Source organism: Crinia signifera, chromosome 6, assembly GCF_055691185.1.
Source record: "Crinia signifera chromosome 6, ASM5569118v1, whole genome shotgun sequence".
In the NCBI taxonomy this organism is placed as follows: Eukaryota; Metazoa; Chordata; class Amphibia; order Anura; family Myobatrachidae; genus Crinia; species Crinia signifera.
In genome coordinates, this window is record NC_139222.1 from 291167802 (window position 1) to 291195117 (window position 27316).

The 27316-nt window shown below is 52.3% G+C and overlaps 1 protein-coding gene across 1 annotated transcript in view; it reads right to left on the reverse strand.

Annotated features, from left to right (window-relative positions):
• Positions 1-27316, reverse strand: part of INPP5F (inositol polyphosphate-5-phosphatase F) — an 84007-nt gene that overhangs the window by 25927 nt on the left and 30764 nt on the right. The window contains exons 4-11 of the mRNA XM_083149916.1: positions 19894-20061; positions 12406-12462; positions 11827-12025; positions 11049-11228; positions 2477-2544; positions 2265-2389; positions 956-1033; positions 767-887 (exon numbers count right to left, since the gene is read on the reverse strand). Coding sequence (XP_083006042.1) covers positions 767-887; positions 956-1033; positions 2265-2389; positions 2477-2544; positions 11049-11228; positions 11827-12025; positions 12406-12462; positions 19894-20061 — 996 coding nt within the window. The remainder of the gene's footprint in view (positions 1-766; positions 888-955; positions 1034-2264; positions 2390-2476; positions 2545-11048; positions 11229-11826; positions 12026-12405; positions 12463-19893; positions 20062-27316) is intronic.

Below are 27316 nucleotides of genomic sequence, written 5' to 3' on the forward strand. Positions count from 1 at the left end.
GTGGTGCCTCTGATGGCTGCCTAGGCGCTGTGCAGCTCGGCGGGTATGTGTTCCCTGTGTGATAACTGTACTGTCTCTGCTTATATTGTCACCTACCTGGCTGCTGCAATGACCAGTGGTGCCTCTGATGGCTGCCTAGGCGCTGTGCAGCTAGGCGGGTATGTGTTCCCTGTGTGATAACTGTACTGTCCCTGCTTATATTGTTACCTACCTGGCTGCTGCAATGACCAGTGGTGTCGCTGATGGCTGCCTAGGTGCTGTGCAGCTCAGTGGGTATGTGTTCCCTGTGTTATAACTATACTGTCCCTGCTTATATTGTTACCCACCTGGCTGCTACAATGACCAGTGGTGCCACTGATGGCTGCCTAGGCGCTGTGCAGTTCAGCTAATATATGTTTCCTGCGTCTATAATCCCCAGGGTGCATCTAGTGTATACCTGTATGTGTTATGTATACGGAGCAGACTGTTCTGGGGAGATGGAGCACACTGAGGTGGACAGATAGGGCAGGACAGTCGGGGTGGGCAGAGATGGCAGTACACGGAGGTGGACAGATAGGGCAGGACAGAGCGGGCACAGATGGCAGTACACAGAGGTGGACAGATAGGGCAGGACAGAGTGGGCACAGATGGCAGTACACGGAGGTGGACAGATAGGGCAGAACAGTCGGGGTGGGCACAGATGGCGTACTGGGGGCACAGAAGGTGACAAGGAAAGGCAGTCCAGGACATACAGTACAGAGCCGGTGCCAGGGGGAGGAAGGATTACCTGCTGCTCCATCACCACCCGGGCTATGGCAGCTTGGACGACGTTGGTCCTGTCCAGACAGTCCATGCAGTTTACCCGGAAGATGCCGTCCTGCCTGCAGATCACACCGGCCTGATCCACCCTGGGGAAGGATTATACTGTTATTACCGTCTCAGTCTCTGCCATCCCCACGTCATCTCCGATACCTACCAGCACCACTTCATGTCCATGATGATATCGCTGATGGCATCTGTCAGAGTCTGCACATTCTCAAACTTCATCCCGCGGCTGGAAATACAGAAGACACAGCACTCCCAGCAGTCAGTAGGGATTCTCCACCCACGCCTGCACTGCTCCCACACTTATACGCACCCCGATAACTCACCTCTTCATTCACCTCCCAGCCCCCCTCTCTGCCTGTCCCCACTTAGTGCCACCCTACCTGCATCGGTCTATACCTAGGAGGGTACTTGTGAGTTATCCGGGCGCCCGATTTCTAAATCGGGTCGGATCGGGCACATCGCATCGCATGCGACCATCGGATGCGATGCGATGCGATGACCCGATTTTTCCATAGGAATCAATGTTAAAATGGACTGAGTCCATTTTAACATGGAATTCAATAGGAAAAAGGGGTCCTTTTCATACCCCTACTATCCAAGTGGGCATGGAGTTGGATATAAACCTGTGGCGAGCGTAGCGAGCCACCGAGCCCGAAGCGTGGCGAGCGAAGCGAGCCCCGCGAGGGGACGGTATTCTATGTCCCCTCGCGGGGCTCGCTACGCTCGCCTCGCTACGCTCGCCACAGGTTTATATCCAACTCCATGCCCACTTGGATAGTAGGGGTATGAAAAGGACCCCTTTTCCCATTGAATTCCATGTTAAAATGGACTCAGTCCATTTTAACATTGATTCCTATGGAAAAATCGGGTCATCGCATCGGATGGTCGCATGCGATGCGATGCGATGCGATATCGTATCGCATCTGATTGTATGCCTTAACTTAAGGCATACAATCAAAAAATCGGGCGCCCGGATAACTCATAAGTACCCCTAGGAGTTTATACTATGCTACCTCCTTGCTGATTGGTTATTGTACTATTCTGTGGTATTAGATATTAATCGTTGCTGTTTGTGCCCACTTAGTACCACCCTACCTGCATCGGTCTATACCTAGGAGTTTATACTATGCTACCTCCTTGCTGATTGGTTATTGTACTATTCTGTGGTATTAGATATAGTCGTTGCTGTTTGTCCCCACTTAGTACCACCCTACCTGCATCGGTCTATACCTGGGAGTTTATACTATGCTACCTCCTTGCTGATTGGTTATTGTACTATTCTGTGGTATTAGATATTAGTTGTTGCTGTTTGTGCATTGTGTAACTGATATAAGTGTTGTCCGTTAGCGCTGTTGGGACCGTGCTAATAACGATGTAGACAGGGACGAAGTGCTGACAGGTCACCATGGTACCAAGGCAGTGATCGTACCACAAGGGTGAGGTATGTGAGACCTTACCAGTGCTCATGAAAGTCAAAGGTCACGTATGTGAGGTTCGGGCAGTTAAACATCAGGACCTGCTTCAGATAAGCATCCCCGATGATCTTCTCCCGGCCCGCCTGGTCCACCAGATTAAGAAGAACCTGCAAACGTTAACAGGACAGAATGGAAAGGATGAGCCACTGAGAGCCAGAATACGGAACAGTAAGTAACCCACGAGGGGAACCCACCTGCTTCTTGTAGATTCCCAGTTCCTGATTAAAATGCAGACAGAAGTAAGGGTTGGTTTCTGTCTCACCTAGATAAAGGAAATACAGTACAGTGTATACCGCAAGATGTGTCCAGTAACAACAATCATTGTAATGTCCACAGACCGGCCACACGTCCTCCCCATACCCGGCTCTAATTGATCAAAACATGTAATACACAGGAGTATACAGTACAGCACTGGGAGGCTGCATTATGTGTATCACTGGATGTGCACTGCAATGCTGGCACCACTATGTGACACTGATACAGGAATATACTGTACAGCACTGGGGCACTGCATTATGTGCATCACTGCATGTACACTGCAATGCTGGCAGCACTATGTGACACTATGATACAGGAATATACAGTACAGCACTGGGAGGCTGCATTATGTGTATCACTGGATGTACACTGCAATGCTGGCACCACTATGTGACACTACGATACAGGAATATACAGTACAGCACTGGGAGGCTGCATTATGTGTATCACTGGATGTGCACTGCAATGCTGGTAACACTATGTGACACTATGATACAGGAATATACAGTACAGCACTGGGAGGCTGCATTATGTGTATCACTGGATGTGCACTGCAATGCTGGCAGCACTATGTGACACTATGATACAGGAATAATGAGATTTATGTCTTACCTGGTAAATCTCTTTCTTCGAGGACATCAGGGGCCACAGCGTTACAGTGGGTAGTAAGGAGATGGGAGAGCACCAGCACCCTAGAGGTTAAACTTGAACTGCCTCCCAGGCAGCCGGGCTCCTCCCCTCCTCTACCCCGCCTCCAGGCCAGGAAGCTCAGTTTTTTTTTTTAACAAGCCAAGGCAGGAGACAAGATAGAAGGAAGAGAAGCACCGCACAGAAACACATTCTGAACATGTTAGTACCCTCAACCGAGGGATAATATAACATAATCATAACTTAACCATAACGGAAGTAAAGCAGGCGCGGCAGGGAGGGATCCCTGTGGCCCCTGATGTCCTCGAAGAAAGAGATTTACCAGGTAAGACATAAATCTCATTTTCTCCTTCGGGAGACATCAGGGGCCACAGCGTTACAGTGGGACGTCCTAAAGCAGCCACCTATGGGTGGGGACGCGCCTGTGCCGCAGCCAACACACTCTGGCCAAAGGCAGAGTCCTGGGAGGCAAACGTGTCAAAAGCGTAAAAACGCAAGACAGTAATGGCGGACGACCAAGTCGCCGCCCTGCAAATTTGCTCAACTTTAGCACCGCCTCTTACAGCCCAGGACACCTCCACAGACCTAACGGAATGTGCCTGAATCCCTGCCGGAACCGGGAGGGAGGTGTCCAAATATGCCTGCCAGAGCGACTCTAGCGGGCAGTAGTTTGCGTAGAGGCGGGCCACCCTCTCATCCGAACACCATATAGTACAAAGAGAGAGAGAGAGAGTCTGACTAGTGCAACAGCCTAGAACGGTGCACATAGCACATAAATACGCCCCGGCCGGACAACGTCCAAGGAGGACCAAGCCGTAGTAACAACAGACTGTCTAAATGCCGGAACAATAATGTCCTGGTTGACCTGAAAGCCGGACACCACTTAAGGTAGTTGAGAAGGGACGGTAGGAAAAACCACCCGGTTATAACCAAGAACCAAGGACTTACAGGACAGAGCTGACAGGTCAGAGACTCCCCTGGCCAAAGCTATCGCCAACAAGGAAACAATCTTCCAGGCGAGTCAACACAGGTCCACCGACCGCAAGGGCACAAAAGGTGGGCCCTGAAGAAGTCAGGATTAGAGAGATCCCAGGGGGCAACTGGGGTAACTAAGGGAGGCTGGATATGCAAGACATCCTGCAGGAATGTACAGACATCCGTCGACAGGGCCACCCGTCGACAGAACAAGATGTGCAAGGCTGAAATCCGAACCTTTAAAGATGATCAACGCAACCCAGCCTCCAGACCCTTCTGCAAGTAGGACAGAACCCTAGCCAGGTAGTAAGTCCCGGAATCTGAAGCGTAGGGTTCGCAGCAGGGAAAGTAAGCCCTCCATATGCAATGGTACACCCCATCTAGGGAGGTTTCCTCGCCCTGAGCATGGTGGAGTGAAACCCGCTGGGTCTTACCCGGGAGGTCTCAACAGCCACCCCGTCAAAGCCAAGTGCCTCAAAGCCGAAAGAGAGAGGCGGACCATGAAAGCATGCCTGTGTCCAGGGGTAAGCGAATAGGAGGGGCAACTGACTGCAGATCCGAAAACCAGATCCGTCTGGGCCAAGGTGGAGCAACCAGAATCAATGTGCCGCCCTCCGGCTTCAGCTTGCGAGACATTCGCAAAAGGAGGAAAGTGGTGGAAAGGTGCCATCAGTGTGGACGGCCACGGAGCGGACAGGGCGTCTACCAGGCAAGCCCCCCCCTCCGGGTCGCAAGACCAGGACCCGCACAGTGGTGGCTTGAGGGTATGGCGAGAGGCTGTCAATGCCACCTCGGTTGGGCCCCACCGTTGTACCAGCATCTGAAACATCACTCTAAGGAGGGTCAAGTCGTCGGCATCACAGGTCTGACGGCCGAGGAAGACCGCCACCCAATTCTGGACTACCAGGATAAAAATTTCTGAAAAAGCAGGGTTCATCTCTGAAAGATGCCGGATGCTTCTGTCATAGTGGGCTGACAACTAGTGCCACCCTGGCGGTTAACATATGCCACCCTTGTCGCAATGTCCGACTGGACTTGCACCGGCCAACCCCTAAGTTAGGGTTCCGCCAAGCGGACTGCCCGGAAGATTGTCTTTAGTTTGAGGACGATGATGGAGGGCTGGGCCACTAGAGTGGTCCAGAGACCCTGGAACGACCTTTGAGAAGTGACCACCCCCCAAACACGGGAGGCTAGCATGCATGGCTCCAGTAGCGAGGTCCCGTCCAGAAGCCCCCAGGAAAGGGGGGCCCTGCTGGAGACCAGGCGAACTTCTGGGCATGGATATTGTGGGAGGAAACCGGAGTACCAGGAGTAAACCCATGCAAGTCTGGGGAGAATATACAAACTCCGCACAGTTAGGGCCATGGTGGGAATCGAACCCATGACCTCAGCGCAGTGAAGCAGTAATGTTAACCACTACACTATCCGTGCTGCTCTTTGGACAGTATTGTAGAGGGTTGGTATGGAACTGAGCCTATTCTGCCAATTCGAAGGCCGATCCACCAACCCCAGGGACCCCACGCAGGCATGCACAGACACCTGCCAGGGGGACAAGAGATGTCTGATCCTGGACTGTAGAGCCAGATAGCAATCCCCCAGAAGGGATATCCTCTGCCGAATGGTATCTAAACCGGCCCCCATATTTGGCACTGGCCCAAATAAAAAGGAACCCTCAAAAGGGACTTTGAGTTCAGGCCTTCCAAGAGCACAGACACTGGTATGTGTGTGCAGCTATGGCCGAGGGTGACCCTCTGGAGGCGATTGGTGTAATTTCCAGAGCCGTCACCCCCAGGTAAAGTGTCACCTGATACTCAATAGAAGGCAGCAGGGTTTCCTCCGACACCCCTTATGCAGCGTCCGCTGTGAGAGAAGTTGCTCACGCAACTAAGGCCTTAGCCACCCAAGCAGATGCCTGGGGCAGGAGTGCGTCCACTTTAGGGACAGTCTCCCAGGGGACTATGTCTTCCTGTGGAAGGGGGTAAAAGGAAGGGAAACCGCCGATGGCAAGCTAAACTTCCTGTTAGGAATCTCCCAACTGATGACCTTAGTTGAGTTCACAGATTTACGGAATAAACCCAGAATACACCTAGGGAGACACCCAAAGGTGTAGGCGGCTCAGCGGGGTCGTTTAAGGTAAGGACCTATTTGACAGCTGAGACCAAGGTCGGCACCTCAAGACGAGGTGGGGGGGATTCACCTTATCACAGGCCCCCCATCTTCCATACCGTCGTCGGCGGTCCCCTCTAGACAATGCTAATCCCAGGTGTCCTCCTCTCTGTGTCTGCTGACGGAGGAGTCTGGATGACGGGGGTATCTGCGTCTACCTGCAGGTACAGAGCGCTTCCACTGTGCGGGGAGCTACACCCGCCAAGGATGGGGACGGCATTTCTGGGGACCTTGTCTGGAGGCAGATAAGCACTCAGCCAAGGGATGAGGCTGCTACTGCTACTAGCTGCACCGGCAACGGAGTAAAGAACGTGGCCCAAGCAGGCTCCTGTTTTCTAGAGGAGGCTGTACCTGTGGGCATCGCCCAGGCATTGTAGCAGCCTGCGTATAAGCCGTACTGTACTAGTAATGGGGGCATAGGCCAACATTACAGGATGTACAAGACATCCGCGCCGGAGCCCCAGAGTCACTGGGACTGGTACTCCTGGAAGACGTTGCAGTATTATAGCACTGTGAACCGGCTGCTAAAGCACAGGTAAGACAATGTACTACAAGTATAGAAGGCATACAATGCCATAGAATAGGCGGGTAGCCTATATGGTACCGCTAACACAGTATTCTCTGACCAACAGAGATAGTGTTCAAGCCATACACCGTAAGCTGGTACTACGTATACCTTGCGGTGGCGTAGACATTTGGCCCATTTGTACGGCTAACACAGCATACTTCTGTTTTAAATTTTGCATTGTGGGAAGAAACCGGAGTACACGGAGTAACCCCACTAAAACACGGAGAGAACGTACAAACTCTGCACAGTTAGGGTCATAGTGGGAATTGAACCCACGACCCGGGCTGTGCTGCCCCCACAGTACGCAGTAAGCTAGTACTAGGCACATATAGCAATCATTGGCAGGCAGCCTTTCTGACAGGCAGTGATAGTGTTACACAGTGCACAGCCAGCCTGTGATATACATACAATGCAGTGATATAGACAGTGCAGTGATATACATACAATAGACAGCTGCAGTGATATAGACCGGCAGTCTATTCGGTACAGACAATGCAGTATGCATCTGAGCCAGCTTGTAATAGACATACAAAGCAGTGATATAGACATACAGTGCAGTTATATATACAGGTGCAGTGGATATACTGGCAGTCTATATGGTACAGACAACGCAGTCTGCATCTGACAGCCAGCTTGTATCTGACAGGCAGATAACTGCACAGTTTGGGTCATGTTGGGAATCAAACCCATGACCTCTGCACTGTGATGCAGCAATGCTAACCATTACACCATCCGCTCTGTCCTTTCTGCTTCCGACAGGCAGTGATGGTGTTAATTCACAGGATACAATGTTGCACTTGGCTCTGCTGTGACCAGAGATTGAACTCTGTCTGCTCTGTAACCTGACTCCTGGAGGAGATTACAGGGGAGCCCAGGCAGTGAAGGAGTGGAACCCCAGACTGGCTTGATAAGCTCTCTGTGTCCCTCCACACATGTTAAGTCAGCATGACCTAACCAGCAATACATGGCCATATAGTACAGTGTAACACAGATTAAACTGACAGGCAATGCAGCATACAAGGGCAATGCAATTAATGGCACAAGGCTCCTTTCAGAGCACAGTACTGTACAGTTTCCCGAAGGAGGGGTACAGGGGGGACATGCCCAAATGACCTGGCAGTGAAGGAGTGGAACTCCGGGTGGCTATGAGCTCCTCCGTGTCCCTCCTCACATGTCGCAGGCAGGCAGGAAGGGATCTCAGTGGCGGGAACTCACACAGTTCCCTGCCTACTGTCCCCGGGTGGAGAGGCTGATGTGGGGGGAGCCTTCTCCCCCTGCTGACAAATGGCCCCCAGGGAGGTGTCCACATGCGGCGCAGGTAAAAATGGCAGGGGTCCGGCGCTACCGGGCGGCCCCGCATACCTGGCGCCGCTGCCCACAAACTGTTTCCCTGGTGGTCCAGCGGGAGCGGGTGGCGAACCAGCCGTCCGCTTGTCAGCGCAGTCGGCGGTCCCCCCCGCCGAACTGCTGCAGCCGCAATGCCCAGCAAGCGCAATCGCGCGCGCTCCCAGCGGGGAGCGCGTTACCTTTGTCAGGTCCCCGGCGTCCGGTGGCGGCTGTGGCTCCCCAGTGCCCGGGGGCCGCTGCAGGTCCCCACCCTCGAGTGGCGATGCAGCTCCGGACCCGGGTGATGGAGCAGCAGCGCAGGTGTCTGTGCAGACCCCCAGTGCTGCTGCTCTGTCACTGACACAAGTCAGTGTAAAAGAAAAATGAAAAATAAAATATAAAAATCAAGTTAGGCTGCTAAATAGCAGCCCCTCTATTAGGTGCATCTGGCTCCTGCCAGCACCCGAAAAAACTGAGCTTCCTGGCCTGGAGGCGGGGTAGAGGAGGGGAGGAGCCCGGCTGCCTGGGAGGCAGTTCAAGTTTAACCTCTAGGGTGCTGGTGCTCTCCCATCTCCTTACTACCCACTGTAACGCTGTGGCCCCTGATGTCTCCCGAAGGAGAAATACAGTACAGCACTGGGAGGCTGCATTATGTGTATCACTGGATGTGCACTGCAATGCTGGCAACACTATGTGACACTATGATACAGGAATATACAGTACAGCACTGGGAGGCTGCATTATGTGTATCACTGGATGTACACTGCAATGCTGGCAGCACTATGTGACACTAGATACAGGAATATACAGTACAGTACTGGGACACTGCATTATGTGTATCACTGTATGCACACTGCAATGCTGGCAGCACTATGTGACACTATGATACAGGAATATACAGTACAGCACTGGGACACTGCATTAGGTGTATCACTGGATGTATACTGCTATGCTGGCAGCACTATGTGACACTATGATACAGGAATATACAGTACAGCACTGGGACACTGCATTAGGTGTATCACTGGATGTGCACTGCAATGCTGGCACCACTATGTGACACTATGATACAGGAATATACAGTACAGCACTGGGAGGCTGCATTAGGTGTATCACTAGATGTATACTGCAATGCTGGCACCACTATGTGACACTATGATACAGGAATATACAGTACAGCACTGGGACACTGCATTAGGTGTATCACTGGATGTATACTGCTATGCTGGCAGCACTATGTGACACTATGATACTGGAATATACAGTACAGCACTGGGACACTGCATTAGGTGTATCACTGGATGTATACTGCAATGCTGGCAGCACTATGTGACACTATGATACAGAATTATACAGTACAGCACTGGGAGGCTGCATTAGGTGCATCACTGGATGTACACTGCAATGCTGGCAGCACTATGTGACACTATGATACAGGAATATACAGTACAGCACTGGGACACTGCATTATGTGTATCACTGGATGTATACTGCAATGCTGGCAGCACTATGTGACACTATGATACAGGAATATACAGTACAGCACTGGGGCACTGCATTATATGTATCACTGGATGTACACTGCAATGCTGGTGACACTATGGTACAGGTGTTTACAGTACAGCACTGGGAGGCCGCATTATATGTATCACTGGATGTACACTGCAATGTGACACTATGATACAGGAATATACAGTACAGTACTGGGACGCTGCATTATGTGTATCACTGGATGTACACTGCAATGTGACACTATGATACAGGAATATACAGTACAGTACTGGGAGGCTGCATTATGTGTATCACTGGATGTACACTGTAATGCTGGTGACACTATGGTACAGGTGTTTACAGTACAGCACTGGGAGGCCGCATTATGTGTATCACTGGATGCACACTGCAATGCTGGCAGCTCTATGTGACACTATGATACAGGAAAATACATTACAGTACTGGGACGCTGCATTATGTGTATAACTGGATGTACACGGCAATGCTGGCAGCACTATGTGACACTATGATACAGGTGTATACAGTACAGTACTGGAAGGCTGCATTATGTGTATCACTGGAAGTACACTGCAATGCTGGCAGCACTATGTGACACTATGATACAGGAATATACAGTACAGTACTGGAAGGCTGCATTATGTGTATCACTGGAAGTACACTGCAATGCTGGCAACACTGTGTGACACTATGATACAGGAATATACAGTACAGTACTGGTAGGCCGCATTATGTGCATCACTGCATGTACACTGCAAGGCTGACAACACTATGATGCAGGAATATACAGTACAGCACTGGGACGCTGCATTCTGTGTATCACTGGATGTACACTGCAATGCTGGCAACACTATGTGACACTGATACAGGAATATACAGTACAGCACTGGGGCACTGCATTATATGTATCACTGGATGTACACTGCAATGCTGGTGACACTATGGTACAGGTGTTTACAGTACAGCACTGGGAGGCCGCATTATATGTATCACTGGATGTACACTGCAATGTGACACTATGATACAGGAATATACAGTACAGTACTGGGACGCTGCATTATGTGTATCACTGTATGCACACTGCAATGCTGGCAGCACTATGTGACACTATGATACAGGAATATACAGTACAGCACTGGGGCACTGCATTATGTGTATCACTGGATGTACACTGCAATGCTGGCAGCACTATGTGACACTATGATACAGGAATATACAGTACAGCACTGGGAGGCTGCATTATGTGTATCACTGGATGTACACTGCAATGCTGGCAGCACTATGTGACACTATGATACAGGAATACGCCATCTCACCTTTATCCAGCCGGGGACGCGGGTTGTAGCGATATCCGACCTGACTCCAGAACACAGGGACGGAGCCGCGGTACTGCACAAAGGACAGGGTGTGATTGTGGACGTGGATAAATTGTTCTGTTTCCACATAGTTTGCAACGTGTCCATTTTTATCCAGCCCGCGGCGTTTATACCTCATGCCTGGGAAAGGGAAGCACAGGTTACAGACCCCTCATACCATGTGCGCTGTGTGATAATGGCGGCTGCTGTTCCTGTGCAGAGAGCCAGGGGGAGCCTGCGCTGCATGTTACACTGCCAACAGTATGCACAACTCCAACACACATACCATCCTACACTACACACATAACCGCCACACACTACAAACATAAACCGCCACACACACACACACCATCCTACACTACACACATAACCACCACACACACACACATACCATCCTACACTACACACATAACCACCACACACACACACACACACACACACATACCATCCTACACTACACACATAACCGCCACACACACTACAAACATAAACCGCCACACACACACTACACACATAACCTTTACACATACACAGATAACCACCACACACCATGCTCCACAGTGTATAACCAAGAAGACATTACACCATAACTTGGGCACCAGCAACTGCCACACACATAACCACCACGCACACACATAACTGCCACACACACACACACACATAACTGCCACTGCCCTCAGCAGTGACGCTCCATCAAGAAGACATTACACCAGAACTTGGCCGCCAGCTCAGGACTTACCGGCCCGATGCCGGCTCCTCCGTGAGATTAAAGCCACCAGGAATCGGGGGTACACGTCATCCACACATGTGGGTTCTTGAGGAGGGGTCTCCGGACTACTCTTCTCATCATCAGAAGACTCGTTGTAGTTAACCACAAGCTCCTCAATCTGTACAAAGCCCTGAATAATGGGCAGGATCCAGTTCCCCCCATGGTGGTCCTGTGGAACGAGAAGATTCCATTAGCCTATATACCATGTGTCATGTATGACATGTCCTGTCACAGGGGAACAGATATCCCTGCAGGCACGGAGCCTTCTGCGGGTCACGCACCAGCAGCCGCTACCTAATAACATAATACCACCTATTGTATGGAATGTGCCACTAGAACTGCAGGGACTGTATAACAATCCCCTGGACAAGAGTGTTATACGGGGTTATAGATGGGACAGCGGGCAGCTCAGTAGGTCTCCTTTGGCCTTATGGATTAAATCTAGCACGTAGTTGGTATAATGTAATGCTGTTGCACAAGTTAAGCAGAACAATCTCTGCACCAGCTAAATCCGTGCACAGCACCACCGCCCGCCGCCCCGAGACTCACCTGGAGCTGGATGAGGTCCTGCAGCATGTGTCTGTTCCAGAAGAAGCGCTCATCTACCTGAGGGCGGGAGATAAACAAATGATCACAGGGTCTATAAACGGGGACCCCAGGCTTCCCACAGTGCCTTCCGATAGGGGCCCGCTGGCCTCCCCTACAGACTGGGGGATCCCCAACCTTCCGCAGTGCTTACAGACGGGGGGAACCCCCCGGCCTCCCACGATGCCTACAGAAACTGAGATTTATGTCTTACCTGTTAAATCTCTTTCTTCGAGGACGTCAGGGGCCACAGGGATAACTTCTGGCTGTCTGGAGACAGCCTCTGGCTCATCCCCTCCTCTACCCCGCCTCCTAGGCTAGTTACTTTCAGTTTTTTCCCCAAGCCAGGCAGGAGACAAGATAGAAGGAAGAGAAACCCATACAGAGACACATTCAACAAATATATGTGTGTGTGGTTGCTCAATAGAGAAACCATAACTGTAACATGTGTTAGTACCCTCAACAGAGGGATTTTTAACTAAGTTCACTCAACGGAGTAACTATGAATGTTAATACCATGAAGCAGGCATGGCAGGGAGGGATCCCTGTGGCCCCTGACGTCCTCGAAGAAAGAGATTTAACAGGTAAGACATAAATCTCAGTTTCTTCTGCGGCAGACGTCAGGGGCCCCAGGGATAACAGTGGGACGTCCTAAAGCAGCCACCTAAGGGTGGGGACGCGCCTGGGCCGCAACTAATACACTCCGGCCAAATGCCGAGTCTTGAGAGGCAAACGTATCAAACGCATAGAAGCGTAAGACAGTATGAGGAGACGACCAAGTCACCACCTTCAAAGTTGCTCTGCTGTCGCACCACCCCTAACAGCCCAAGACGCACCCACAGATCTCGTGGAATGAGCCCGGACCCCCGTCGGAACCGGGAGGGAGGCACCCAAGTAAGCTTGTTTGATGACAGACCTCAGCCACCGGGCAATAGTCTGCTTTGTAGCAGGCCAACCTCTCTTTTGAAATCCATAGAGGACAAAGAGAGAGTTAGATTTCCTAAGTGTTTTAGTACGGCGCACATAGATACGTAACGCACGCACTACATCCAGAAATCGCTGTTCAGGAGAAGCATCCGGCCTACGAAAGGCCGGGACCACTATCTCCTGGTTAATGTGAAATTTGGACACCACCTTGGGAAGGTGTGAAGGGACGGTTGGAAGAACTGCCCTATCAGGATGAAAAACCAGGAGAGGAGACTGACAGGACAGAGCCAACAAGTCAGAAACCCTCCTGGCCGAAGCAATGGCCAACAGAAAAACAGTTTTCCATGTAAGCCAAGATAGATCCACTGATCGCAAAGGTTCAAAAGGGGGGCCCTGTAGGGCCTTAAGAACCAGAGAAAGATCCCATGGAGCAACGGGTGGGACAAATGGAGGTTGGATTCGCAAGACCCCCTGCAAGAAAGTGCGGACGTCCTGCAACAATGCCAACCTCCTGCAAAATAGAATAGACAAGGCCGACACCTGCACCTTCAGTGAAGACAGTTGGAGGCCAGCCTCTAAACCCTTCTGCAGAAAGGACAGAATCCGAGACAAACAATAGGTTTTTGGATTAAACTGCCGGGAACTACACCATGAAAAGTAAACCCGACAGATGCGATGATAAGCACCAGCCGAAGAAGGCCTACGAGCCCTGAGCATAGTCGAAATCACCCGAGAATTAAAGCATTTAGCTTTTAACAAGGCGGTCTCAACAGCCACCCCATTAAAGACAGGCAGATCAGGATGGAGGCACGGCCCTTGTGAGAGCAGATCCGGCCACAGAGGTAGACGGATTGGAGGGGCCACTGACAGGGCCTGCAGATCCGAGAACCAGATCCTCCGAGGCCAATGAGGGGCCACCAGGATCAACGTGCCCCCTTCTGCCTTCAACTTGCGAAGAACTCGGAGGAGTGAAAATGGGGGAAAGGAATACATGAGAGCGAACGGCCACTGGGTTGACAGAGCGTTTACCATGCAAGCGCCTGGATCTCGAGACCTGGAACCGTACAGGGTGATCTGGTGATTGTGGCGTGATGCCATCAAATCCACCTCCGGTCTGCCCCACCGGTCCACCAACATCTGGAACGCTTTTGGATGGAGGGTCCATTCGCCAGCATCCAGAGTCTGACGACTCAAGAAGTCCGCCTCCCAATTGAGGAGACCCGAAATGAAGACTGCCGACAATGCGGGGATCTTGTTCTCCGCCCACTGGAAGATACGAGAGGCTTCCGCCATGGCTGCCTGACTCTGAGTGCCACCCTGGTGGTTGATATAAGCCACAGTCGTTGCATTGTCCGACTGAACCTGCACCGGGTGACCTCGAAGCCAACGCTCCGCCTGGCGGAGAGCCAGTAAGACTGCCCTCAGTTCGAGAATGTTGATGAACAGCATGGATTCCCACAGAGTTCAAAGCCCCTGAAAAGATTTTGGACATGTGATCGCTCCCCAACCTTGGAGACTGGCATCCGTGGTGAAGAGAGTCCACCTGTGAATCCAAAGTGGCCTACCTTCCATGAGGTTCTGATCTAGAAGCCACCATGACAGGGAGCTCCGTGCTGTCGGAGACAAGACAATCAGGTGTGATCGTATGTTGGAGTACGACCCCGACCATTTCCTGAGAATTTCCTGCTGTAGTGGGCGAGAGTGGAACTGTGCGTACTCTGCCATGTCGAAGGCCGAGACCATGGAGCCCAGGACCCTCATGCAGGCATGGATTGAGACACACCTGAGCGAGAGAAGATGCTGATCTCCAGAAGGATATAAATACATTAGAGACTGTACAAAGAAGAGCAACTAAAATGGTGCATGGCCTACATCACAAAACGTACCAGGAAAGACTAAAAGATCTTAATATGTATACTTTAGAGCAGAGAAGGGAAAGGGGGGACATGATAAAAACTTTCAAATATATCAAGGGCTTTAACAAGGTACAGGTGGGAGACATTCTTCACAGGAAGAGGAGCAACAGAACACGAGGACATGCACTGAAACTAGAGGGAGGAAGGTACAGGTGGGAGACATTCTTCACAGGAAGAGGAGCAGCAGAACACGAGGACATGCACGGAAACTAGGGGGAGGAAGGTACAGGTGGGAGACATTAGTCACAGGAAGAGGAGCAGCAGAACACGAGGACATGCACTGACACTAGGGGGAGGAAGGTACAGGTGGGAGATATTAGTCACAGGAAGAGGAGCAGCAGAACACGAGGACATGCACTGACACTAGGGGAGAAAGGTACAGGTGGGAGACATTCTTCACAGGAAGAGGAGCAGCAGAACACGAGGACATGCACTGACACTAGGGGGAGGAAGGTACAGGTGGGAGACATTAGTCACAGGAAGAGGAGCAGCAGAACACGAGGACATGCACTGACACTAGGGGAGGAAGGTACAGGTGGGAGACATTCTTCACAGGAAGAGGAGCAGCAGAACACGAGGACATGCACTGACACTAGAGGGAGGAAGGTACAGGTGGGAGACATTCTTCACAGGAAGAGGAGCAGCAGAACACGAGGACATGCACTGACACTAGGGGGAGGAAGGTACAGGTGGGAGACATTCTTCACAGGAAGAGGAGCAGCAGAACACGAGGACATGCACTGACACTAGGGGGAGGAAGGTACAGGTGGGAGACATTCTTCACAGGAAGAGGAGCAACAGAACACGAGGACAGGCACTGAAACTAGAGGGAGGAAGATTCAGGGGAAATGTGAGGAAGAATTTTTTAACAGAAAGAGTAGTAGATAAGTGGAATAGCCTCCCAACAGAGGTGGTAGACGCAAATACAGTAGTACAATGTAAACATGCTTGGGATAGGCATATTGATATCCTTACATAAAAATAAGGATCAAATATGGTTTGAGGTAACATGTTTAAAAAAAGGGGCAGACTAGATGGGCCAAGTGGTTCTTATCTGCCGTCAAATTCTATGTTTCTATGAACACGGGACTATAGAGCCTTGCGCGTACCTCCGGCAAGTAAATCCGCTGATTTACTGTGTCCAACAGGGCCCCTAGGTGAACCATGGATTGAGTGGGAATCATGGATGACTTGGGCCAAATGATAACCCAGCCGTGGCGTTCCAGGACCGCCACGACCTTGGTCAAGTGTGCCTGGAGAACCTGAGGCGACTGTGCCAGGATCAACAGATCGTCCAGGTATGGAAGAATCCGGACACCCTGGTTGTGAAGAGAACTGCCCATCACTGCCATGACCTTCGTAAACACCCGGGGAGCTGTGGCCAAACCGAAAGGTAGTGCCTGAAATTGAAAATGACGGTCTTGCAGCGCAAATCTCAGAAACCGCCAGTGTTCTTGTTTGATGGGTACATGCAGATATGCATCTTTCATGTTGAGGGATGCCATGTAGTCCCCTGGTTGCAACGTCAGAACAATGGACCGTAAGGTTTCCATCTTGAACTTCGGGACCCGGAGGAATTTGTTGAGCCTCTTTAGATTTAAAATGGGACGGAAGGTCCCATTGGGCTTCCTCACCAAGAAAAGACTGGCGTAAAAACCTGTGCCTTGTTGCGACACCGGAACGGGGGCTATGACACCTGCGGACAGTAGCTTTTGTATGGCCTGTTCCAGGCCTACGCGCTTTTCCAAGTCCTTGGGAGAACTTCTTGGTGGTCGACGGCGACCACCACCAAGTTATAGAATAGCCTTTGGAGCCTACATCTCGAACCCATGCATCTGTCGTGGATTCTAGCCACATGTCCGAAAACCGAAGAAGGCGACCCCCCACCCTGGGATCCCCCAGGTGAAGTGCCGCCCCGTCATGCCGAGGGCTTATCCTCGGGTTTGTGGTCAGGGCGTCTGGTGGGCCAGGGACGTTTTCCCCTGGCTTTAGAGGGCTTTGCGGGTTGGGCTTGAGTCCTTGTGAACGACTGCCCCCTGCCCTGAAAACGAAAGGACTGGAACGACGGTCGAGGACGTGGAGCAGGAGTGGATGGCAGGAAAGCCGCCTTTGAGATAGCCACCGTGGCCACGATTTTGTCCAACTCTGATCCAAAACAATAGAGAGCCCGCAAAAGGTAACGCCTCTAGAGTTTGTTTGGAATCAGCATCCGCTTTCCAAGAGCGAAGCCACAGAGATCGTCGTGCCGCCACTGCCGAGGCGGACGCTCTTGAGGTAAGAGTGGCTGCATCTAATGCAGCCTCCCCCAAATATAGTGCAGTCTGATGCATGATGTCAAGGATAGGAAACATGTCATCTACACTCTATCTTCCTCAGTAATAATATTAGTGAGGAGAGAAATCCATTTTACCATGGCCTTCGCCACCCAGGCAGATGCCAGGGTAGGCTGCGCAACCGCCACATAAGTTGTAAAAATGAGCTTAAGAAAGTTCTCCAACTTTCTGTCAGCGGCATCTTTAAGAGGCGGTTGGAATGGGTAAAGTACTGGAACACACAATCTTAGCGATATGTGCATCCACTTTGGGAGCAGTCTCCCAGCGAACTCTATCCTCTGGAGGGAGCGGGTACAAGGAATTAAACCGCTTAGGGAGTGGAAACTTCCTATTTGGCAAAACCAAGGCCTCCCCAAGGACATCCTCTAGTTCAGAAGACTTAGGGAACACTGACAGAGTCCGCTTGGAACACTTAAAAGATGGGCCCACAGACTGAGCGGGCTCAGAGGCATCATGTAAATTTAAAACGTCTCTAACCGCAATTACCAGGGCCCCTACATTGATGCGTGCTGCAATGTCGCCTTTTGAGGCTTCATCAGCATCTCCGTCGACCCTGTCGTCAACCAGTTGATCCTCCTCCTCATCAGTATCATCTGTATCAGTGTCCTGATGGGGGAGGGTATAAGGAATCTCCCTGACCCGGGGCTTACGGGTTTTACCCTTTAAAGAGGCACGGATGCCCTGAACCGAGTCTGCCAAAGCACGCGCCCATGCAGGCTCCTCGGGGGGGGGGGGGCACATGCCCGAGACCCGGATGGTTCCGGCTGCAGGGATGGTGCAGTAGAGAGCTTGTCTATTAACTGCGACATGACCTGGGTAAGCTGGGCCCAGGCAGGTTCCTGAGAGGAAGCTGCCACAGGGGGCTGCGCATGCGTCTTTATACATTGTAAGCATAACCCCTCTACCAGCTGTGGTACGCCCGCTCTGCAACGCGTGCAGGACACCAATATAGGGGCCCATGTGTCGTCACCGCTTTCCTCTGACATTGTACAAGAGGCAGCTGACTGTAACAATTAACACAATATACTTTCTGACAGGCAGTGATAGTGTTAAGACAATATGAGACACAGCACACAAACAGAGCATACAATGCAAAATAAAAATCTGGCACTGAGCTCCGCAAAGCACTAAGGCCGGCAGGAGCATAAAGTACTGTAACCTGGTATCCTTGAAGGAGAGGTACAGGGGGGATTTGCCCATATGGCCCGGCAGTGAAGAGATGGAACTCCAGAATGGCAGAGAGCTCTCTGTGTCCGTCCTACACGTGCAGCAGGCAGGCAGGAAGAGATCAGGGCTGGAAACCCCGTGGGTACATCCTAGCTCCTGTCTCCAGGGGGAGGGGCTGTGTGAGGAGAGGCTCCCTCACCCTACTAGCAAATGGCCACCGGGATTAAAGGACTCATGTGGCGCCGGTAAAATGGCGGGGATCCGGCGCTTGCCGGGCGGCCCCGCATACCGACGCCACTGCCCACACTCAACAGTCTCCCTGGTGGTCCAGCGGGACAGAGCGCTCGACACTACAAGAGGCAGCGGTTCTGCCGCTTGCTAGTGCAGCCCGGCGATCCCCCTCGCCGGGCTGCTCAGCCGCAATTACAGGCGGGGAGCGCGTTACCTTTAAGCGATGCTCACCGCTGAAGTCCCGGTCCCCGTCGCGGCTGCTCTCCTCAGTGCTTCGGAGCCAGCCGACACCCCCGCTGTGGAAGCCACGTGTAAGGTGTGCGGCTGCCGGGTCCCGGGTGATGGAGCGCAGTGCCGGGGTCTAACAGACCCCCAGCGCTGCTGCTCTATCACTGACTCCAGTCAGTGTAAAAATAAGAAGAAAAAAATAATTAAAACAAAGTTTTAGGCTGCATAAAGCAGCCCTTTCAAAAATGCGTGTTGGCTCCTGCCAGCACAATTAAAACTGAAAGTAACTAGCCTGGGAGGCGGGGTAGAGGAGGGAGGAGCCAGAGGTTGTCTCCAGACAGCCAGAAGTTTTTAACCTTTCTGGTGCTGGATTGGTCGTGACCTCACTCCTATACCCACTGTTATCCCTGTGGCCCCTGACGTCTGCCGCACAAGAAAGGGTACCCTCAAACACCCTGAATGCCTACAGAGGGAACCCCCAAACTTATCAGTGCCTAGAGGTGAGAACTCCCACAGTAGATGCAGATGAGGGAGCCCCGACCTCCTGCAGTGCCTCCAGATGGGGAACCCCTGATCTCATACAATATCCAATGGGGAAAGAAGTAATAATACATAGTATTACAGGCATAACTGATGCGCTATAACCTCACCTGTCTCCACAGCGGGAGGTCGCTCTTCCCGCTGTCGCTCTGACGCTGGACGGTATTGGTCAGGTCATAGGTCCAGCTGTAGTAGAAGGAATCGGAATCCATGAACATCTTGAACAGCTCATCCAGAAGTCTCCGCTCCAGTTTCTCCTTTTCCTTGTTTTCCCGAACCTGGAAGAGTCATGAGAAGGCGCCGTCATTCTACGGTCCCGGTTCTTACAGGAGGTAGGACATGCCCCGCAGAGAACTGCAGGCGCCGGCAGTGGGAGTGAGACGGGGCCGACGCAGACGCCGGCAGTGGGAGTGAGACGGGGCCGACGCAGACGCCGGCAGGGGGAGTGAGACGGGCCGACGCAGACGCCGGCAGGGGGAGTGAGACGGGCCGACGCAGACGCCGGCAGGGGGAGTGAGACGGGCCGACGCAGACGCCGGCAGGGGGAGTGAGACGGGCCGACGCAGACGCCGGCAGGGGGAGTGAGACGGGGCGACGCAGACGCCGGCAGGGGGAGTGAGACGGGGCGACGCAGACGCCGGCAGGGGGAGTGAGACGGGGCGACGCAGACGCCGCCAGCGGGAGTGAGACGGGGCGACGCAGACGCCGGCAGGGGGAGTGAGACGGGGCGACGCAGACGCCGGCAGGGGGAGTGAGACGGGGCGACGCAGACGCCGGCAGGGGGAGTGAGACGGGGCGACGCAGACGCCGGCAGGGGGAGTGAGACGGGGCGATGCAGACGCCGGCAGGGGGAGTGAGACAGGTGACGCAGACACTGGCAGGCCACCTAGCACCACACACAGGGAGATACAGATGACATGTAGGAGCCCCTTCAGAGATACATTACCCATACAGTGCACTGCAGTCTATTAGCCTTTCACATACTTATCACACCATACAGGCCACTAACATGTCAGGTACCGTCTTACATCACGTATTATCTCGGATTACACAGAATATAATTGTTGGCAGCCTATAGTAGTCACACATAATCCACAATGGTCCCCGGTCCGTTATCACTGGATCACAGCAGCGACAGGGGAGAAATAACCTGCGCACGTCTGTACATTACTAACAGTGTACCCGGCAGCAGTCACATGGTGTATACACCAGTGTTACAGCTAGGAGCCGGCCCCTATAGCCTATATTACACAGCGCTGCAGGGAACGTCGTTCCATGTTATTGGTCACACCGACCCCTCGTAGCACACCTGTTCTGCGGACATAGGGGGACGCATCTCAGCACAATCATACTGTAGCGACTATAAAACATTGCAGAAACGGTACTTGTTTCCTAGCATGGCGCCTAAAGCATCTTATACCATTACACTAAATAAGGTATACAATGGTATGCGACGCGATATTGTACAATAAAATATCACATAGCATCGTATGCCATACAATGGCATACGATGCGATCCGATTTTTGATTGTACATGTACCCTGATGGGTCCTTACAATGTTAAATGGCCCCCATAGTCAACACCACCCGCAGGACCAACGCCAACCCGAAGCATGGCGAGCGCAGCGGTAAGCGACCTCCGACCTTTTCATACCCCCACTATCCACGTTGGCGTGGAGTTGATTTTAAATAGTGTGGTGAGCGCAGCGAGCCACCGAGCCCAAAGCGTGGTGAGGGGACGCGGAATACGAGTTAAGTAATCCGTGTCCCCTAACGGCGCTCGCCCACTATCTAAAATCAACTCCACGCCGACGTGGATAGTGGGGGTATGAAAAGGTCGGAGGATGCGTACCGCCGTCCCTCGCGGGCTCACTGCGCTCACCACGCTTCGGGTTGGCGTTGATAGTGGGGGTGGCGTTGCCAATGGGGGTGCATTTAACATTAAAAGCACCCATCAGGGTGCTTGTACAATTGAAAAATGGATCGCATTGCATGCCGCCATGTTGCATGCGATACATGCGATTGTATAAGATGTAATAGAATCAAAATCGGGGGCGCAGTGCTAGGAAACAAGTACCGTAGAAACTGCCCCATTATGAATAAGGAGTCAGCGCTGGCACTGTATCCCCCCCATAGAGTTGGCATGCTCAGCTGTGCAGCAGTGGCGTATCCAGCTTTTCACAGGAGGGATTCGACCAGCAAACCCCCTGTACCAGATCCCTACACTTCGCTGGTGAGCAATCAGTAACACTGGGGCAGATGTATGAACGCTTAGAAGGTGAAAAAGTGATAAATGCCCAGACAATCCACCCCTAACTGTCAGTGATCAAACACAGCCTATAACATGACAGTCAGGAACGGATTGGCTGGACGTTTATCACCCTCGCATTCACATCTGCCTCACATCTGTGAGGTAAGTGCAGCTGTCATTCATGAACAACCTGCTTTATTTAGAAGGTACATTCTCAGCATGGTCGTACCCAGGACTTGAACCCACAACCCCACACACCGCTGTAAGACACCCAACACTCCTGGGTGGTTGTAGCTATATGGAGCTAGGTGTAACGGTCACTGTGGACGGCTGTGGCAATGAAGGGGTTAGTCCCTGTACACCCATTTATAACATGCAGCACCATGTTTGTTAAACAGTCCTGAGCCCCAGTATAACAATGCGTAGATATATTACTGCAGCGGTGCCTGTGTGTGTCCGTCTGGTGCGCAGGACAGAACAGGGCTATACATCACTGTGTTTACATATATAGTGCTCTGTGCATGTGTAAATGTATGCAATGTGCGCTCTTATTGTGTTACTATATAAGGAATTGGCTTGTTCTGTGACAGGAAGCGATCTGGTAATTATCAGCATTAGCCAGGCCGTTGTTACATAGGATACAGTGGTGTCATGGTGTATAAATAATGACTGGCGAGCCCAGAGAGGAACGTACTCCTGGTCCATGGTGATGGTCATCATCTAGGACAGGAATGGGGAACCTTCGGCCCTCCAGCTGTTGTTGAATTGCACATCCCAGCATGCTTTGCAACAGATTTAGCATGGCCAAATAGTAAAACTGTAGCAGGTCATGCTGGGATGTGTAGTTCAACAACAGCTGGAGGGCCAAAGGTTTCCCATCCCTGATCTAGGACAACAGTTCCCAACCTTGTTTGTCTCCCGTATCCCCCCCCCTCTATATGTGATATCCACAGTGCTTACGAGTGGAGTGGAAGGGAAGGCCACGTGTCACACAGGCACAGGTAATAACCACCAGTGACTGGTAAGGGAAGGTCACGTGTCACACAGACACAGGTAATAACCACCACAGTGACTGGTAAGGGAAGGCCGCGTGTCACACAGACACAGGTAATAACCAGCACAGGGACTGGTAAGGGAAGGCCACGTGTCACACAGGCACAGGTAATAACCACCAGTGACTGGTAAGGGAAGGCCGTGGTGTCACACAGACACAGGTAATAACCACCAGTGACTGGTAAGGGAAGGCCACGTGTCACACAGACACAGGTAATAACCAGCACCGGGACTGGTAAGGGAAGGCCGCGTGTCACACAGACACAGGTAATAACCAGCACAGTGACTGGTAAGGGAAGGCCGCGTGTCACACAGGCACAGGTAATAACCACCACAGTGACTGGTAAGGGAAGGCCACGTGTCACACAGGCACAGGTAATAACCACCACAGTGACTGGTAAGGGAAGGCCACGTGTCACACAGGCACAGGTAATAACCACCACAGTGACTGGTAAGGGAAGGCCACGTCTCACACAGACACAGGTAATAACCACCACAGTGACTGGTAAGGGAAGGCCGCGTGTCACACAGACACAGGTAATAACCAGCACAGGGACTGGTAAGGGAAGGCCGCGTGTCACACAGGCACAGGTAATAACCACCACAGTGACTGGTAAGGGAAGGCCGCGTGTCACACAGACACAGGTAATAACCAGCACAGTGACTGGTAAGGGAAGGCCGCGGTGTCACACAGACACAGGTAATAACCACCACAGGGACTGGTAAGGGAAGGCCACGTGTCACACAGGCACAGGTAATAACCAGCACAGTAACTGGTAAGGGAAGGCCGCGTGTCACACAGACACAGGTAATAACCAGCACAGTGACTGGTAAGGGAAGGCCACGTGTCACACAGGCACAGGTAATAACCAGCACAGGGACTGGTAAGGGAAGGCCGCGTGTCACACAGACACAGGTAATAACCACCACAGGGACTGGTAAGGGAAGGCCGCGTGTCACACAGGCACAGGTAATAACCACCACAGTGACTGGTAAGGGAAGGCCGCGTGTCACAGGCACAGGTAATAACCAGCACCGGGACTGGTAAGGGAAGGCCGCGTGTCACACAGGCACAGGTAATAACCAGCACCGGGACTGGTAAGGGAAGGCCGCGTGTCACACAGACACAGGTAATAACCAGCACAGGGACTGGTAAGGGAAGGCCGCGTGTCACACAGACACAGGTAATAACCAGCACAGGGACTGTTAAGGGAAGGCCGCGTGTCACACAGACACAGGTAATAACCAGCACAGGGACTGGTAAGGGAAGGCCGCGTGTCACACAGACACAGGTAATAACCAGCACAGGGACTGGTAAGGGAAGGCCGCGTGTCACACAGACACAGGTAATAACCAGCACAGGGACTGGTAAGGGAAGGCCGCGTGTCACACAGACACAGGTAATAACCTGCACAGGGACTGGTAAGGGAAGGCCGCGTGTCACACAGACACAGGTAATAACCAGCACAGGGACTGGTAAGGGAAGGCCGCGGTGTCACACATACACAGGTAATAACCACCACAGTGACTGGTAAGGGAAGGCCGCGTGTCACACAGACACAGGTAATAACCAGCACCGTGACTGGTAAGGGAAGGCCGCGTGTCACACAGACACAGGTAATAACCAGCACCGGGACTGGTAAGGGAAGGCCACGTGTCACACAGACACAGGTAATAACCACCACAGTGACTGGTAAGGGAAGGCCACGTGTCACACAGACACAGGTAATAACCAGCACAGGGACTGGTAAGGGAAGGCCGCGTGTCACACAGACACAGGTAATAACCTGCACAGGGACTGGTAAGGGAAGGCCACGTGTCACACAGACACAGGTAATAACCACCACAGGGACTGGTAAGGGAAGGCCGCGTGTCACACAGACACAGGTAATAACCAGCACAGTGACTGGTAAGGGAAGGCCACGTGTCACACAGACACAGGTAATAACCAGCACCGGGACTGGTAAGGGAAGGCCACGTGTCACACAGGCACAGGTAATAACCAGCAAAGTGACTGGTAAGGGAAGGCCACGTGTCACACAGGACACAGATAATAACCAGCACAGTGACTGGTAAGGGAAGGCCGCGTGTCACACAGGACACAGATAATAACCAGCACAGTGACTGGTAAGGGAAGGCCGCGTGTCACACAGGACACAGATAATAACCAGCACAGTGACTGGTAAGGGAAGGCCGCGTGTCACACAGACACAGGTAATAACCTGCACAGGGACTGGTAAGGGAAGGCCGCGTGTCACACAGGACACAGATAATAACCACCACAGTGACTGGTAAGGGAAGGCCGCGTGTCACACAGGACACAGATAATAACCAGCACAGTGACTGGTAAGGGAAGGCCGCGTGTCACACAGACACAGGTAATAACCTGCACAGGGACTGGTAAGGGAAGGCCGCGTGTCACACAGACACAGGTAATAACCAGCACAGTGACTGGTAAGGGAAGGCCGCGTGTCACACAGACACAGGTAATAACCAGCACAGGGACTGGTAAGGGAAGGCCGCGTGTCACACAGACACAGGTAATAACCAGCACAGGGACTGGTAAGGGAAGGCCACGTGTCACACAGGACACAGATAATAACCAGCACAGGGACTGGTAAGGGAAGGCCACGTGTCACACAGACACAGGTAATAACCACCACAGGGACTGGTAAGGGAAGGCCGCGGTGTCACACAGACACAGGTAATAACCACAACAGGGACTGGTAAGGGAAGGCCACGTGTCACACAGACACAGGTAATAACCTGCACAGGGACTGGTAAGGGAAGGCCGCGTGTCACACAGACACAGGTAATAACCTGCACAGGGACTGGTAAGGGAAGGCCACGTGTCACACAGACACAGGTAATAACCACCACAGGGACTGGTAAGGGAAGGCCGCGGTGTCACACAGACACAGGTAATAACCACCACAGGGACTGGTAAGGGAAGGCCACGTGTCACACAGACACAGGTAATAACCTGCACAGGGACTGGTAAGGGAAGGCCGCGTGTCACACAGACACAGGTAATAACCTGCACAGGGACTGGTAAGGGAAGGCCGCGTGTCACACAGACACAGGTAATAACCAGCACAGTGACTGGTAAGGGAAGGCCGCGTGTCACACAGACACAGGTAATAACCAGCACAGGGACTGGTAAGGGAAGGCCACGTGTCACACAGGACACAGATAATAACCAGCACAGGGACTGGTAAGGGAAGGCCACGTGTAACACAGACACAGGTAATAACCACCACAGGGACTGGTAAGGGAAGGCCACGTGTCACACAGGACACAGGTAATAACCAGCGCAGGGACTGGTAAGGGAAGGCCGCGTGTCACACAGACACAGGTAATAACCACCACAGTGACTGGTAAGGGAAGGCCGCGTGTCACACAGGCACAGGTAATAACCACCACAGTGACTGGTAAGGGAAGGCCACGTGTCACACAGACACAGGTAATAACCAGCACAGGGACTGGTAAGGGAAGGCCACGTGTCACACAGACACAGGTAATAACCAGCACAGGGACTGGTAAGGGAAGGCCGCGTGTCACACAGACACAGGTAATAACCAGCAAAGGGACTGGTAAGGGAAGGCCACGTGTCACACAGGCACAGGTAATAACCACCACAGTGACTGGTAAGGGAAGGCCACGTGTCACACAGACACAGGTAATAACCACCACAGTGACTGGTAAGGGAAGGCCGCGTGTCACACAGGCACAGGTAATAACCACCACAGTGACTGGTAAGGGAAGGCCACGTGTCACACAGACACAGGTAATAACCACCACAGTGACTGGTAAGGGAAGGCCGCGTGTCACACAGGCACAGGTAATAACCACCACAGTGACTGGTAAGGGAAGGCCACGTGTCACACAGACACAGGTAATAACCAGCACAGGGACTGGTAAGGGAAGGCCACGTGTCACACAGACACAGGTAATAACCAGCACAGGGACTGGTAAGGGAAGGCCGCGTGTCACACAGACACAGGTAATAACCAGCACAGTGACTGGTAAGGGAAGGCCACGTGTCACACAGACACAGGTAATAACCAGCACAGGGACTGGTAAGGGAAGGCCGCGTGTCACACAGACACAGGTTATAATCACCACCGGGACACAAATATTACATTAAGCATGTGACAGTGGTCCTTTGATATTCCTGTATTTTGGAAATTCCAGAGAAGACTCAATAAAACAACGTAACTGGCCGATTA